The sequence below is a fragment of the Balaenoptera acutorostrata genome, chromosome 3 (genome assembly GCF_949987535.1).
Source record: "Balaenoptera acutorostrata chromosome 3, mBalAcu1.1, whole genome shotgun sequence".
Lineage (NCBI taxonomy): Eukaryota > Metazoa > Chordata > Mammalia > Artiodactyla > Balaenopteridae > Balaenoptera > Balaenoptera acutorostrata.
Window position 1 is genome coordinate 171,461,442 of NC_080066.1, and position 15,498 is coordinate 171,476,939.

Below are 15,498 nucleotides of genomic sequence, written 5' to 3' on the forward strand. Positions count from 1 at the left end.
GATCTCCAGAATCCTGTTCACGTCTAATAATCCATCTCTGCCCCGCCCACTGCCCACCCAGCCTAAGTCTTAGGGCTTCAGAGTGACCTGGGTTGATACAAGACTGGAGGTTCCCAAAGTCTCCTGGTAAAGGTGGGCTCAAGCCCCTTCCCAGCACACTCACCTCTGGTCACAGTGACAGCAGCCCTGGATGGAAGCAGAGAGGGATACAGTGAGTGGAGTCCTGTTGCTCTCTCCCCTCCCCCACCTCCTACGGCCCTGCCTACCCTGCGAGGTCACTGTCTGGGAAGGAAGAGCAGTGTCAGAAGTTCTGCAGGTAGTGAGGCTGCCGAGGACGCCAGCTGGGTGTTAACGTCCCCTACTGTGACTGTGTTACTGTCAGCTTCCCCTTTCATGGCCCTTAGCATTTGCCTTATGTAGTGAGTTGCCCCTATGTTGGGGGCATAAATATTTACAATTGTTATATCTTCGTCTAGGATTGATCCCTCGGTCATTATGCAGTGAAGAGTCTTTATTTTACTTTATTTATTTATGCGATCCGTCAGCATTAGCTCGTTTAATTCGGTGATTACCCTATGGCGTAGGTAGCGTTATTACTCCCAATTTACAAATGATGACACTGAAACCAGACATACTAAGTCACATGCCGAAAGCTCACCCACTAAGCAGCAGCCAAGAAGCATTCAAACACTGGAAGTGTGGTCCCGGAGCCCATATGCCTAACCACCACTCTATGCTAATCTTTACCAGGTACATGTGCTGATATTAATGTCAGGATCAACAGCAGCTAACATTTAGGAAGTGCCACCTGGCTTTCTAAACTCCTCACACGTAATAACTTATTTCACCTTAATAAGAACTTAAGAAGTCGATACTGTAATAACTGCCATTTAACAAATGAAAAAATTGAGGCACAAAGACACTAAATAACTTGCTCAAGGGTACACAGCTGGGATTTAAGCCCAGGCAGGACTTAATTACCACACTCTTTTATTTCTCTACAAGCAGGGTAATCATTTTACATGCTAAACTTATGATGCCCATTTCATGGAAGAAACTAAGACTCTAACCTGCCAATACTAAGTAGCCTGCCCAACTCAAAAAGAAAGGGGCTATCAGATATTTGACATCAGACAGTGTCAAGAGGTTTTGGAGAATAACTCTCACCACAGTGTTCCAAAAGTGGCAGCAGCCAGTTGGTCACTAGATGCTCGTGGTATTCTCTGTTGCGTGAGGCCTTGGGACCAACAATTCCTCCTCCCTCAACCCTTGCTTTAAAAATTCCCCACTCAATGCTGGGAGATGCCTACAAATTCCCTGATGTCCCTACCTGGTAATGGATGACATGCTGGACTTTAGGAATATCCAGGCCCCGAGCTGCCACATCTGTTGCCAGGAGAACACAACTGTGGTGGAGAGAGAAAGCTCATTAATAATAACTAACGGCTATCATTTATCAAATTCTTACCACTGAGTACTCTAAACACAACAATCCTTACAAACACTCTACGAGACAATACTATTACATATGTCCCTTTGACAGATAAAGAAGCTGAGGCTCAGAGAGATTAACTTCCCAAGGTATATATATGGCTGTTCAGTTGTGGAGCCAGGATCCAAACCTGGGTTTCACTGGCCGCAATCGACAAGCCACACGCTGCAATAATAAAGACTACCTCAAGTGCATTAAATGGGGCCATACTCTAGGTCGGTGACCTCATCTCCTATCACCCTCCCACTTAATTCCCTCCAGTCGCACAGGCGTCCTTGCTCTCCTCGCTCTTCCTCAAACATGCCAAACCTGCTCTTGCCTCCCAGCCTGTGCACTTAGTGCACCTTAGGCCATAAAGGTCTTCCTCAGATATTCACATTTCCTTACTTTCTTCTACTCTCTGCTCAAATCTCACCTTATGAGAAAAGCCTCCCAGACCACACACCCACAGTCTGCACAACTCCCTATACAACTTTACTTCTTAGCACTTAGCACCACTTGACGAACTGCATACTTACTTCTCAGTTTATTACCTCCCTCCCCTGGGATGTAAACTCTATGACAGCAGGGACTTTGTACTACTCACTATTCTATTACCAGCCCCTAGAACAGTGCCAGGTTCACAGCAAGCACTCAATAATATGTACTGGGTGATGTTTCTTAATGTATGTGTAGTTTAAGGGGAGTCAAAAGCACCTGACGTATGTCTTAAAAACTTAAGATTTTAGGCCCTTCAGGGTCCCCACTTCCTGTATCTCTGAGATAGGGCTGCGGAATATGATGCAAACTAAAGTTTGTAAAATATTAAACCACCGCTCTAAGTCAAGGTCAGCAAACTTTTTCTGTCAAGGGCCAGAGGGTAAACTATTTTTGGCTTCGTGGGTGATGTCTGTTGAAACTACTCAACTCTGCCATTATAGCACAAAAACAGCTATAGACAATACATAAATAGGCCTCGCTGTGTTCCGATAAAACTTTACTTATAAAAACAGGCAACAAGCCAGATCTGGCCCATGGGCTATCGTTTGCCAACTCCTGATCCAATGAACCACTAACTCTACTTACTAACATTCAGAGGGAAGTGAACCACTTGTTCTTTAAACTAATCTGTAACCGGTAACCTGACAAAACAATGTGGGCAGAAGCCAATTTAAAGCCCAGCTTCCCAGGCCCTCATTTTGACAATCTGCCCCGTGCTGCCTGCCTGACCATCACTCTGGCCCAAGAGCAGATGGACACGACAGCGTGAGCTCCGCAGTCTGACAGGCTGGTCTGAGGCCCAGCTCTACCACTTCCAAGCTGAGAAACCTTGGGCAAGCTTATGTGCTTTTCTAAACCTTACTTTTTTTAATCTATAAAATAAGAATAATGACAAGTGGTAAGTATTAAAGCTAACATTTAGCAAGCTCATACCATGTGCCAAGCACTGTTCCGAACACTTCAAATGCATAAGTTCACTTACTCCTCAGAGCAACCCTCTGCCATAACTTCTATTATTATACTGATTATGAGAAAACTGAAACACAAAGTAATCTGACCAGCTAGAAGTGACACAGCCAGGATTTGATCTCAAGCAGTCCGCTTCCAGTCTGTGCTCTTAACCATGACTCTATTCTTCTTCTCAAGGATGTTACAAGTGAATGAATGTAATAATGTATCTAAAATGCAAGCACAATACTTAATCTGTTGTTAAGTGTTCAATAATAATAGGTATTATTGTCACCATTACTCATTATTAAAGAAGTTTCTGTTGGGCATTCCCAGCAACCAAATGTACTAGATGAGAGTAAGCCTGCCTCACGCTGTGCAAAAAAAAAAGGCTACCTTCTACCGATAAGGCTCCCACGAGAGAAGGTAGCTTCCCACCATCCTGGTGACCTAGACCCAATGGCTAATCTGTGCGCAGGCCTGACTTACTCCTCCAGATGGGCAAACTGCTCCAGGTTTCTGAGCCTCTGCTTCTGGTGCATGCAGGCATGTAGGGTCAGTGGCATGATATCCAGGACTTTGAGGAGCCCAGAGAGGCGTTTGATGCAGGAGATACTGTTGGCAAACACTAAGGTGCGGCCTGCATACTGCATCAGGAAGTAGTGCAGATATAAGTCTTTCTCATCAGTCTCACAATGGATCTTGGTCTCTGTAAGTGTCTCTACCGTGGCCTCCTTTCTTGTAAGGTCGATGACCTTGGGCTTGCCCCTCATGCCAATCTTCTGCATGAGGAGGTCAAGTTTGGCAGTTTTGTCAATTTTCTTAGCGTGCTTCTTGTGAAGGATTCGAGCAGGAGCTTGATGTACCAGGGTCAGCGTGGCCGAAAAAACAAGTGTCTGTCTCTTTGGGTTGTACTGGGAATCACTGAGCATCTCTAGCAGCTTTGAGAGCTCAGCAAAGTGGCCTTTCTCAACCATGCGGTCAGCCTCATCGCCCACCAGGCACCTACGGATCCAGACAGACCCACATCACCTGGTTAGCAGCAGGTAAGAGGAGTCATCCACAGCATACTCTACCACCCCACCACCCCCAGGGCCCTCAACCAATCTCCCTCACACATGCTCGGTTTTCTAAAGGCCCAAGTCTGGCTAGTACCACACCATGGCACTTTGTAACAGGGAGAAGGCACTGCACACTGTACCATGTCACCTCAGGTCCGCTTCAGAACAGGGGGTGGGGGCAAGGGGGAGGTACTGTTTCTCACCTGAGCTGCCGAAGGTTGCTCAAATGAGGGTGCTTTTCTTTAACTAGCTCCCACAGCCGGCCTGGAGTGGCAATCACAATCTCAGGCTGACGGTTCAGCATCCTCTGCTGTTTCTGTGTGGACATTCCACCAACCAAAATAGCAGTTTTAATGCCTATGGTACACAAAACAAAAGGGACACTGTTATTCAGACTAATTGCTCAGTTCTTCCAACGCTGACACAGGCGCCCCCAGATTAGTAAAGGCTGCCAGTCACCAGCACAGCTCCCCTCTCCAGGGGGGTGCTAAGAGCTGGCTTGCCCTGTTGATGCCATTGCTAGAGGGCTTACCAGGTCTTCTATATGATCTAGGCCCTGACTATTTCCCCAACCTCATTTTTTTCTACTCTTTCCCCTCCAACCACACCAGTAGGGCTGGATTTGAACCCAGGCATGGTGACATCCAAAGCTCTGGAAAAAATGAGCAGTGGTGCACCACAGTGCTGGGAAAGATGTAACTTGTAGCTGTGACACACCTCCCCTAGGAGTTCCTGCCCATGCCCCTCAATTAAAATTAAACTGAATCTCCTCTGATGGCTAGTGTTCTCTTCTCCTCTCTAGTGGAGGACTTCGCAAGGTAGCCAGTATGGAAGGAACACAAAGGATCATGCAAGCAAAGCGCTTAGTAAAGTGCCTTGTAATACACAGTCAGAGCTTGATAAGTAACTGCTCCTTTTACTATAAAATTGAAACCCCGACTCTGCAGCCTTCCCCAAAGAATTCCCTGAAAAAGTTAAGTTCTAATGCCCTAAGGCAGGAGTCAGCAAACCTTTCCAACAGTAAACATTTTTGGCCCTGTGGGCTAAATGGTCTCTGTACAATTACTACCTCTATTCCGCTCTGCATTGGTGATGCAAAAGTGACCATAGACATATGTAAATAAGTGGGTGTGGCAGCACTTTATTTACAAAAAAAAAAAAAAAGAAACCCAAACAGTGGTTTGCCAAACGCTGCCCCAAGTATCTACTGTATCCAGTAAGTTAACCAATTTCCTATGCAGCTAGAATAGCATTAGCTATGTGTTATCCTTGGGAGAATAAAGAATGTGTCACTCAAACAGTTTTCTGTCGGGCTTAATTCTCTGGCAGGAGAGAAAGATTCCCCCTAGAGGGCGGGCACAGCTGATTCACCTCTGCCACCCCAGCTACTGGAATCCTTTCAGGCAACATTTATTAAACGGAATTAAACCTCACCTGTAAACTTGGCCACAGCATCAATGTGTTGTTTGACTTGAACGGCTAGCTCTCGAGTGGGAGCCAGAACCAGTCCAAGCAGAGGACGCCTTGGATGTGCAATTCTGCCACCCAATTCTTGTTTGAACTTTCTAGTCTGCTCTTCATCAAGCTTGTCCTCCTTGTTTTCATCCTGTTTGGGAATGGGCGTCTCCCTGATCAGGGAAGAAGGTCCTTCACCGGCATCATCATCAGCATCATCACAGGAGGGCAGCACCTGGTTTGAGACTGTAGCTCCAATCTTGGCTCTTGCCTGGCTGCGTGGTGCTCTAGCCTTCGCTCCAGCCTCCCTGGGCAGTGCTTCCAATCTCAACAGGCAAAGCTCCAGACTCAGTTCCAGCCCTGCCTGGTGATCCTGTCTCAACGCCAGCCTCATTACTGGTCTCCCCAAGTGGTGCTCCTGTGTTACTTAGAGCTGGGATAGGCTTCTTCTTCACCTGCCACTGCAGCACCGCATGAATCATTGGAATGGCAAAGGCAAGAGTTTTCCCACTTCCTTAGAAGCAGAACAAAAAACAAACAAAAACAGTGTCAATCAACAGATGTACATACTTTTGCCTGAGGTTCTATCCTTTACACGGAATGAGGGACCCTGACATAGCCAAGTGCCACCCTGACCAATCCAAAGCTCCTTCTACCCTACACAGGTACAGCACCCCTACAGCTCTGCAACCAGAGGGCACCTGTAATTAGGAGTCTGAGGAAAAGTCTGACAGACTGGCATTGCGGGCTGAGGTCACCAATAAACTACAGACAAATGTCCAAACAATGAAACCCTAAAGAGATGGGCAAGTTGTGTGTGTGTGTGTGTGTGTGTGTGTGTCTGTTGCTGTTGTGAAGGAACACAAAATTGAAGGGTAAGGAATGAACATCTGTACAATACTTTCCCAAAACCTTTCTCTGGTGGGGAAGGAGGGAGTAAAAGAAAATTTTCTTAGTTTTCGAGAAAACTTTAAAACTTCTGTCTATGCTTGAACATTTTCAAACTAGCCTTTGAACGTATATGGAGCCCAAGTATTCACACCATCTGTGTGGACAAAAACAAACAAAACAAAACACTTCAAGCTGAGAATTTAAAGTGGTTCCAAAATTAAAATGCCTCAAGCAGAAGCAAATAAGTGATCTCTTTATGAAGAAACTTTTATCACAGAACTCAAAGAACTCTCAGAGGTAATTTTCAGAGGAAAATGAGCATCTCTCAGGAACGAGGTACTATAAGCAAGAACTATAACAACAACAAAAAAGAAAGCAAAAACAAACTCATAAAACTTCAGATAAGAAAAACAGCACTTTTCATCAGAAACAACAAATGCTACAAAACAGTGCAATGACATCTTTATCTGAAGACCTGGGGAAAAAAATCTGACAATCTACAACTCTACACTTAGCAAGAATCTCTTTCAAAACAAAATGCAAACTGAAGACTTTTGTAGGTATACAAAAGCTGAAAGAATTTATCATCAGCAGACCTAGTATACAAGAAATATTAAAGAAAGTCTTTCATGTAAAACAAAAGATGATATTCGCTGAAAATCTGGATCAACACGAAGGAATGAAGAGCACCAGAAACGGTGACATGGATAAATATTAAAAATGTCTTTTTCTTATTAAAACTTCTTTAAAAAATAATGGATTATTTAAAGCAAAAATAATAAAAATGTGTTTGGGGATTTCTAACACATAAAGTATAAAACAAAAAGCACAAAGCAAAGAAAAAATGGAATTATACTCTTGTTAACGTTCTTGTACTACATGTAAAGTAGTATATTATCACTTGAAGGCAGAGTATGATATACTAAAGACATCATCTGCGAACCCAAAAGCAACCTCCAAAAGGACATAACAAAGAGTTATAGCTAATAAGACAATAAAAAGATAAAATGGTATCACAAATATTCAATCCAAAAGAAGGTAGAAGAGTAACAAAGGAATAAACAATAGTTGGGAAAAATAGAAAACAAATAGCAAAACAGATTAAAACCCAACCATTATCAATAATCACATGAAATGTAAACGACCTCAACACAATTAAAAGACAGATAGTTGGATTAAACAGCAAGACCCAATTGTATGCTGCCTATAAGAAACTCGCTTTGAATAGAAAGATATAAATAGGACAAAAGTACAAGTATGGAAAAAGACACACCATGCTAACATTCATCAAAATAAAGCTGGAAAAGCTACATTAATAACCTGACAAAGGAGATTTTAGAACACAGAATACTTCAGGGAAAAAGAGGGCCTTTTCATAATGAAAAAACTGAATTCATTTAGAGGATACAATAGTCCTAAACATTTATGCATCTAATAACAGGGTTTCAACATTCACAAAACAAAAACTAACTGAACTGCAAGTAGTAAACTATCACTCAAGAAAAAATAAAAATATTTCTAATATGGTAAAGTAATTAAGTTCATAATTAAAAACCATCCTATACAGAAAAGTGCAAGCACAGATGAATTCTACCAAATATTTAAGGAAGGAAAATGCCAATTCTATACACACTCTTTCAGAAAATTGAAGGGAATACTTCAACTCACTCTGAGGCCTGCATTACTCTGATTCCAAAATCAGTCAAAGACATTACAAGAAGACAAAACTACAAACCAATATCCTATTAACAGAAATTCAAAAACCATTAACAAAATTTTAGCAAATCAAATCCAACAATGTACAAATAATACACTGCGACTAAGTTCAGTTTATCATCATTATCAACAAACTGAAAATAAAAAAAACATATATCTCAATATACGCAGAAAAGGCGTTTAAAAGAACACAGTAACCATTCCTGATAAAAATCTTTCTGCAAACTAGAAACAGAAGAGAATTTTCTCAACCTGACAGAGGACAAATAGGAAAAAACCTACTGCTAACATCACACTTAATGATGAAACACTGAATATCTTTCCCCAAAGATCAGGAACGAAGCAATGATGCCCACTATAGCACTTCAATTCCAGTTGTACTGGAGTTTTAGCCGGTGCAACACATAAGACAAAAATAAACAAAAGGCACCCAGACTGGATGAATAATCATCTTTGAAGAAAATCCTATATAATCTTCAAGAAACCAGTTGATGGTACCAAGTTGCAGGATACAAGATCAATATACAAAAATGCAGATTTCTATTTATTAGCATCAGAAATAGGAAATCTTAAATTACCATTTACAAAAGCATCGAAAATATGACGTACTTAAGGATAAATCTAATAGATGTGCATACACTGAAAACTACAAAGCGCTGCTAAGAAAAACTGAAGACCTAAAAAAAATGGAGAGCTATACCACATTCATGGACTGGAAGATTCTATATTGTCCAGATGTCATGTCCTCAGTTGGCTCTATAACCAATGCAATCCCAATCCGAATACCAGCTGACTTTTTTGTAGAAATTGAAAAACTGACTTTAAAATTCACCTTGAAACGCCAAGGGCCTAGAATAGCCAAAATAACTTTTAAAAAGAACAAAACTGGAGGACTTATGCTACCTGATTTTAAGACTTATTCTAAAGCTGCTGTATCCAACATAGTGACGTATTGGGAAAACAGTAAAGATAGACAAATAGATCAATGGCAAAGAAAAGACTCCAGAAATCGACCCACACCTATATGGTCACTGATTTTCAAAAAAGATGCAAAGGCAATTCAGTGGAGAAAGAGTAGTTTTTCAACAAACGGTGCTGGAATAATTAGGTAGCCACATGCAAAACAAAACCAAACCTTTGATCTGTATTTCTCCCCATAAAAGTTAACACAGGAAGGATCAGACTGAAACACAGAACCTAAAACTAGTAACACTTCTACAAGAAAATATAGGAGAAAATCTTTGTGATCTTGTGTTAGGCAAAGGATTCTTAGGTAAGCACATCTGTAAAAGAAAAAGTGATCACTTAAACTTCATCAAAATAAGTAACTCTTGCTCTTCGAAAGACACTGCAAGGAGAATGAAGAAATAAGCCACAGACTGGGAGAAAAAAAAGCACATCACATATCTGATAAAGGAGGTGTATCTAGAATATATTATGAATTCAATAATAGGAAAACCACAACCCAATTAAAACATGGGCAAAAGAACTAAACAGACACCACCAAAGAAGATAATATGGATACAATTAGGCACTGGAAAAGACGCTGCTCAACGAGTCACTAGGGAAATACCAATGAAAGCCACCAGGAAATATCACTAAAATTTTTAAAGTCTAAATCAAATTAAAGACTGACCACACCAAGTACTGGCAAGGACATGGACCAATCTGAACTCTCATAACCTGGTGATTATGTAAAATGGTACAATCACTTTGGAAAACTCCTAAAAAGTTACATTTACCATAAGACCTAGCCATTCCACACCTAGGTATTTACCCAACAGAAATCAAAGCATATATCCATACAAAGACTGATACACCAATATTTATGATAGTTTTACTTGTAAATGCCAAAAACTAGGAAGAACAGAACTATATCCATCAATAGATAAACAAACTGTACTCTATCCATACAGTGGAATACTACTCATCCATAAAAAGAAACGAACCATTGGTATTTGCAGTAACATGGCTGAACCTCAAAGTATGCTGAGTTAAAGAGCAGACACTCTCCCTCCCCAAAATACATATTGTATGATTCCATTTTAAAATTCTGGAAAATGCAAACTAATTGATAGCGATAGAAAGACTATCAGAGGTTACCTGGGGATGAACAAGGAGGGGAGCCTAGGTAGGGAAGGAGGGATTATTAAGGGGCCCAAACATCTTTTGGGGGTGATGGATATATTCATTATCTGCATTGGCAGCAGTTTGCCCACAGCCCCAAAAGTCTTTGAGACTAGGACCTGTGGATTCACAGCATTCCATAGAAATAGCCTGATAGGAGCTGTGGTATAAATCCAAATGTCAATCTCTAGCCACAGTGGCTCACATCTCTCCTCTGCCTTCCGGAAACAGACTTCCAGGCCTCTCTGCACATACCAAAGTAGTGTAGCCGAATGCTTAACAGCACATAGACCTAGTCTAGAACTATTCAAGCACTACCGCTTTTCAGTGGGGCAGTTTTAGGGACACTGTCTACCCTCTATGAGGCCGAGTTTCCTCTTCAGTAAGATGGGAATAATAACGGAACCTACCTCAGGGTAGTTTTGAGAAACTGAGTTCATGCAGGTAACACAGGGCGTGACGTATTTTAAATGTTAAATAAATGTTCTAAGCTATTACTGTTACCTCCATCCCCCTTTCCTGGCTTTTTCTCCCTCTTCCATTTTTATGACTCTTATACAGGACCTCACCTCAAGTTTCCTGACCACACTTCCAGAAATCCAAGGCACAGAGTGTCTAGATCAGGGGTCCCCAACCCCCAGGCCATGGACCGGTAGCGGTCTGTGGCCTGTTAGGAACCAGGCCGCACAGCAGGAGGTGAGCGGCCGGCGAGTTAGCGAAGCTTCATCTGTATTTACAGCCGCTCCCCATTGCTCAAATTACTCCCTGAGCTCGGCCTCCCGTCAACATTATGGTGAACTGTATGATTATTTCGTTATATATTACAATGTAACTAACAGTAATAGAAATAAAGTGCACAATAAATGTAATGCACTTGAACCATCCTGAAACCACCACCCATCCCCTTCCGTGGAAAAACTGTCTTCCACAAAACCGGTCCCTGGTGCCAAAAAGGTTGGGGACCGCTGGTCTACATGGTCTAGCTCTGAAATGGAGCAGGACCCTATGGTCCTCACCTCCCATGTCCTCTGCCTGCCTTTGTCTGTGGAAAAACTTCAGCCAAAGAATAAGTTTAATCAAAGAAGTGAGAAAATGCAGAAGCAAAGGAAAGCAGTCCAACAAGACCAAATCATAAAAGTTTAGTCAATAAGCATAGCTAAGGACCTTTAGTTCCTTCTCAAGGGCTATAGATAATATTCTGAGCCATATCCTGTGAGCTGTCTTGTAGATACCTTCTGTGTATCTACAGATAAAACGCCCACCAGGTGGAAAAAGTTAACTACATGATGACCAGACTGTAGCCATGACATAACCTGCCATTCCGAGAACTGGCCTCAAGAAAATGGAAACAAACCGACCCTGGAACTGAAGATTGACTGTACTTAAAACAATGAAGACGATGCTGGTCAGACCACCAATGACCAATTTCAAGATGACTGTCAACAGCTGACTCTGCTGTTTCTGCATGCGGCCCCCTCCCCTCCATCTATAACAGCTCTTGTCCACTGGATGGGGGCGGGGGGTCGGCCTTCAGACAGGAGCACCCCCCACCCTGCCCCCCCACCGCCCCCGTTGCCGGCATCCAAAATAAAGCTAACTTTCCTTTCCACCAAGCTGGCCTCTTTATTGGCTTTTGAGCGGCGAGCAGCTGGACCCACTTTTGGTTACAGTTCTATGCCATACAATATAGTAGCCACTAGCCACACACAGCTGTCACATTCTTAAAAGGTGGTTACTCTAAACTGAGATGGGCGGCAAGTTGAAAATACACATCAGAGTCTGAAAACAGTATAAAAATAAGAATGTAAAATATCTCAATAATTTTACATTCATTGCGTACTGAAATATGCTATGTAGTTGGTTAAATATATTGTTAAAATTAATTTTCACTTTCTAAAAACCTTTTTTAATATGGCTCCTAGGAAATTTTAAGTTACATATGTGGCTCACATTACATATATATTTCTATTGGTTATTGCTGGTCAAGTTAGACTAATAGCTCCAGGCTTGTATTGCTCTTTCCCCCATCAGTAGTTGAGTCTCCCCAGGGTGAGTCAACCTGTCCTGGCTTCACAAAGTCTTAGATGGCCCAAGGAATGAGGGATCTTCAAACAATGCCTAGTCCCAACAGTCACCTCCTGCCCAAATCTGCCTACCAAATCCACCCAAAGGTTATCACAAACGCAAATCCTTCCAATGCCAATAAACCCACCAACTCCCAACGCAGCCCTTTTTATCTTTGGACAACTCTTGTGAATGAGACACTTCTTCCTTATACTAATGAAGATCTACCTCTCCAGAGGGCTGATCTTAGCCCTACTTTACCTCTGAGCCATTCAGAAAAGGCTCAAGACCTGGAAAAAAACTACCATTTACAGATCACTTACAATGCACTGTGTAAATTTTAGTTTACTATTGTTTTTTGTTACTCGTTTGCTATTGTGTAAATGTATAAATTTAGTAGGCACTTACATTTAACCCACATAGCAAAAGAAGCAGGTACTGTAGTTGTCCATCTCCATTTTATAATAGGGTCTACAGGGCGCAGAGAAATAAAGTGACCTGCCTAGGGCACCAATCAGGAAGTGGCCTCTTTCAACCCAGAGCTAGCCGACCTCTGAAAACCTTCACTCAACAGTGCTTTTGTGGTCATGCCCCCAACATTCCCGTCTCCCAGCCAACCAGCCTGTTAGCAGCCACAAGCTCAATCCAGAAGCAATCTTGCCCTGGCCAGATAAGGATGCCCTTACCTGTCTCAGCAGCCCCAAGGATGTCCAGTTTGTCACGAATGGCAGGTGCCAAGGTCAGAGCTTGGACTGGTGTGGGCGCAGAGAAGCCTAGGAAGCTGAGCGCTCGGAGAACTGGCTTGGGTACAAACAGATCCTTCCAAGCTGATACATCTGCCTTGCGATCACGCATTTCAGGCATCCACGTCTTTGCTCTTTTGGGCACCTTTGGAGTAGTACCCTGGGGAGGCTCTGATTTTTTTTTCCCTTTCTTGTTCTTCTTTTTTGGAACCGTCTGGGCCGGGCTTTCTGATGCCATCTCCCCTACCTCTGGATCAGGACAAACTGTGCCATCTCCCTGGGGCCCTGGCTCAGTATCTTTGCCCTCAAACACTTTCTGGGCACTGCTTCCTTCAGTTTCCACAGCTCTACTCTTCTTCAACTTCATCTTCTTCTTTGAGGAGGTAGACTCTCCTTCCTCCTCTCCTTCTGAAACAGCTTGTGACTTTCTCTTCTTGGGCTCCTCCTTTGAGAAGAGACTGGAGGAACCCTCCCCAGAGGAGACCAACTGATAATCCGTCAGTTCCTCAAAGCACACCAAGTCATCCATCTGTCCGTTTGCAAACATATTTGGGTCAATCTTCACCTGCTTCCATTTTCCCACAACTCTGATGCCCTTCCTCTGAATTCTGCCATAGTTTGGTGGCTCTGGCCTCGATTTTTTCTCTTTCAGCTTCATGGTTGCTGAAAAGGAGAGAAATGTTCCATTAGATTGGCAACTGAGAAGCACAGGGTTCTGAGGCAACAGATAGTTTCTAAGCAGCCTACAGAGTATCACGCCCTGCAAAGAAGTGAAGACACAAAGATGGCTCTAACGCTGATGCTGCCAGCTAGAGAAGATCAAAGAAGGAAAGAAATGTACCCGCAGAGCGGGCAGCTTGGCCTGCAACAGAGGGGACACAGGAGGTGTGGCAAAGACACATGAGCGAGATCTGGTGTGCATTCCAGATGCAATGACGACCGCTCGTGTGCCCTTGGCAGCTCCTGCTTAATCCTCTCTGAACCTCAGCGTTCTCATATTTTTAAAAGGGGGGAGGGGTTTACTAGCTAGGTCACAAAATGTTCTCTGCAATAAATAACATTCTCTAAAGCATGGTGGGTGAAGCCTGCCACTCCCAAGCCACTCTGAAGGTTGAATAAGAATCTGAGGGGGTCGCTGGAGGGTGGGTGAGGGGGACAGCTTTATTAAGAGTGCACAGAGCCTTCTTCCTTCTCAAGCCTTGCCCCAAGAGGGCAGATGCCTTTGCCACCACTCTGACCTTTGCCAGATGGCTTAAAACCCAACCAGCTTTTTCATTACCTTTTAAGTGATTTAAAAACAAGTGATCTATGCACAAGTCGTCAGACTGGAACTCGAGCCACGTTCTCCCTTTTCAGAAAGGCCGAGAAAAATAGATCCTGTGGAAAGACAAAGGGAAACCTTGGTTCAAATCTGGACCCGTCACTGGCCAGCTCTGGGTCTGGGGTGCACGTATTAATCACTGTGAGCCTCGTTCCTCGTCTGGAAAATGGGGATGATGAGGGTGTGTGTCTCCTTGGATCGTCACGCGAAGACAAAAAGGTGACGCACGCCCAGAACCGCTCAGCATGGCGCCCCGCCGGCAAAGCAACCCAGAGCGCAACGAAGGTTCACCCCCATCATGGGCTACGCCGCGATCACAAGCAACCCGGATCAACGATGGGGCGAAGGGAGGAGGCACATGGGGGCGAGGACGCGGACTGCGACCGAGAGAGCAAGCGGGGTGGGGGTGGGGGTGGGGTCCCTCCTCCTGGCGCCCGGCCAGGAGCCCGGCGCTGGCGCCTCGCGTCAGGCACGAACCGGCTCACGAAGCAGAGAAACCGAGGGGCCCCCGGCGCAGGGTCGACCAGGCCGCTTGACGAGGCCGGCGGCCGCCCTCTCTGGTCCCGAGAACACAACGGCCTGGAGAGCCCCGCGCTGGGAGGCCGCCTCCAGCTGCTCTCGGGTGCCGGCTCCGGCCCCGGCCCCACTACGGCTCCGGCCTCGGTACTCACCGTAGAGGGACGCCGACCAACCACCTCACACACTGCTGCACCAGCCCTCCTCGGCCGAGTCCACCGCAGTTCCGGGGAGGGGCTTGCGCTCACGCATGCCTTTGCGTTGGGAAGGAAGTCCCGCCCCCATTCTAGACCCCGCCCTTAATTCGCTGCGCGGGGCGGCTTTCGCAGTCCGGGTACCGAGAGCGCGGACGGTGGGTGCAATGGGTTGCGCGGGTAGGTCCTCCTCTCGGGCTTAGGGAGCGGGAGCAACAGGTGGAGCCCGCCGTACCTCCTCTGAAGGGGCTCTGTTCTAGCTCATGTATGGGAACGTAAGTTCTTGTATTCTTGCTTTGGTTTTAGCGCAGGGGCTGTTTACGTACTAGCTGTGTGCCTGAAGCCTCGCAAACGTTTTAGCATTTAATTTACAACTCAACCAGCCTGTATTGGAGGTGTTGTTTTCCGCAGGTTTTCATGCCTCGCCTGTTGCTCACTGATGGTTGGGGAAGGTCTGGCTGCCTCCAATAATCAAGCTAAACTGGGTCCT

General features: G+C 44.4%; 2 protein-coding genes across 4 annotated transcripts in view; both read right to left on the reverse strand.

Moving 5' to 3' along the window:
• Nucleotides 1–3,124, reverse strand: part of LOC130707524 (cyclin-Y-like protein 1) — a 49,535-nt gene extending 46,411 nt beyond the window's left edge. For all 3 annotated transcript variants that reach the window (XM_057542494.1, XM_057542496.1, XM_057542493.1), the window contains exons 1-3: nt 3,031–3,124; nt 1,331–1,406; nt 164–186 (exon numbers count right to left, since the gene is read on the reverse strand). The gene's annotated coding sequence lies outside the window, so the exon portion shown is untranslated. The remainder of the gene's footprint in view (nt 1–163; nt 187–1,330; nt 1,407–3,030) is intronic.
• LOC130707518 (ATP-dependent RNA helicase DDX24-like) lies at nt 227–15,113 on the reverse strand. The gene is given in 8 exon segments (XM_057542469.1): nt 227–1,406; nt 3,410–3,925; nt 4,185–4,338; nt 5,416–5,768; nt 5,770–5,950; nt 12,921–13,640; nt 14,257–14,354; nt 14,970–15,113. Coding segments are annotated over 6 exon segments (2,019 nt in total). The 5' UTR covers nt 13,636–13,640; nt 14,257–14,354; nt 14,970–15,113; the 3' UTR covers nt 227–1,306.
• Nucleotides 15,114–15,498: the final 385 nt, after the last annotated feature.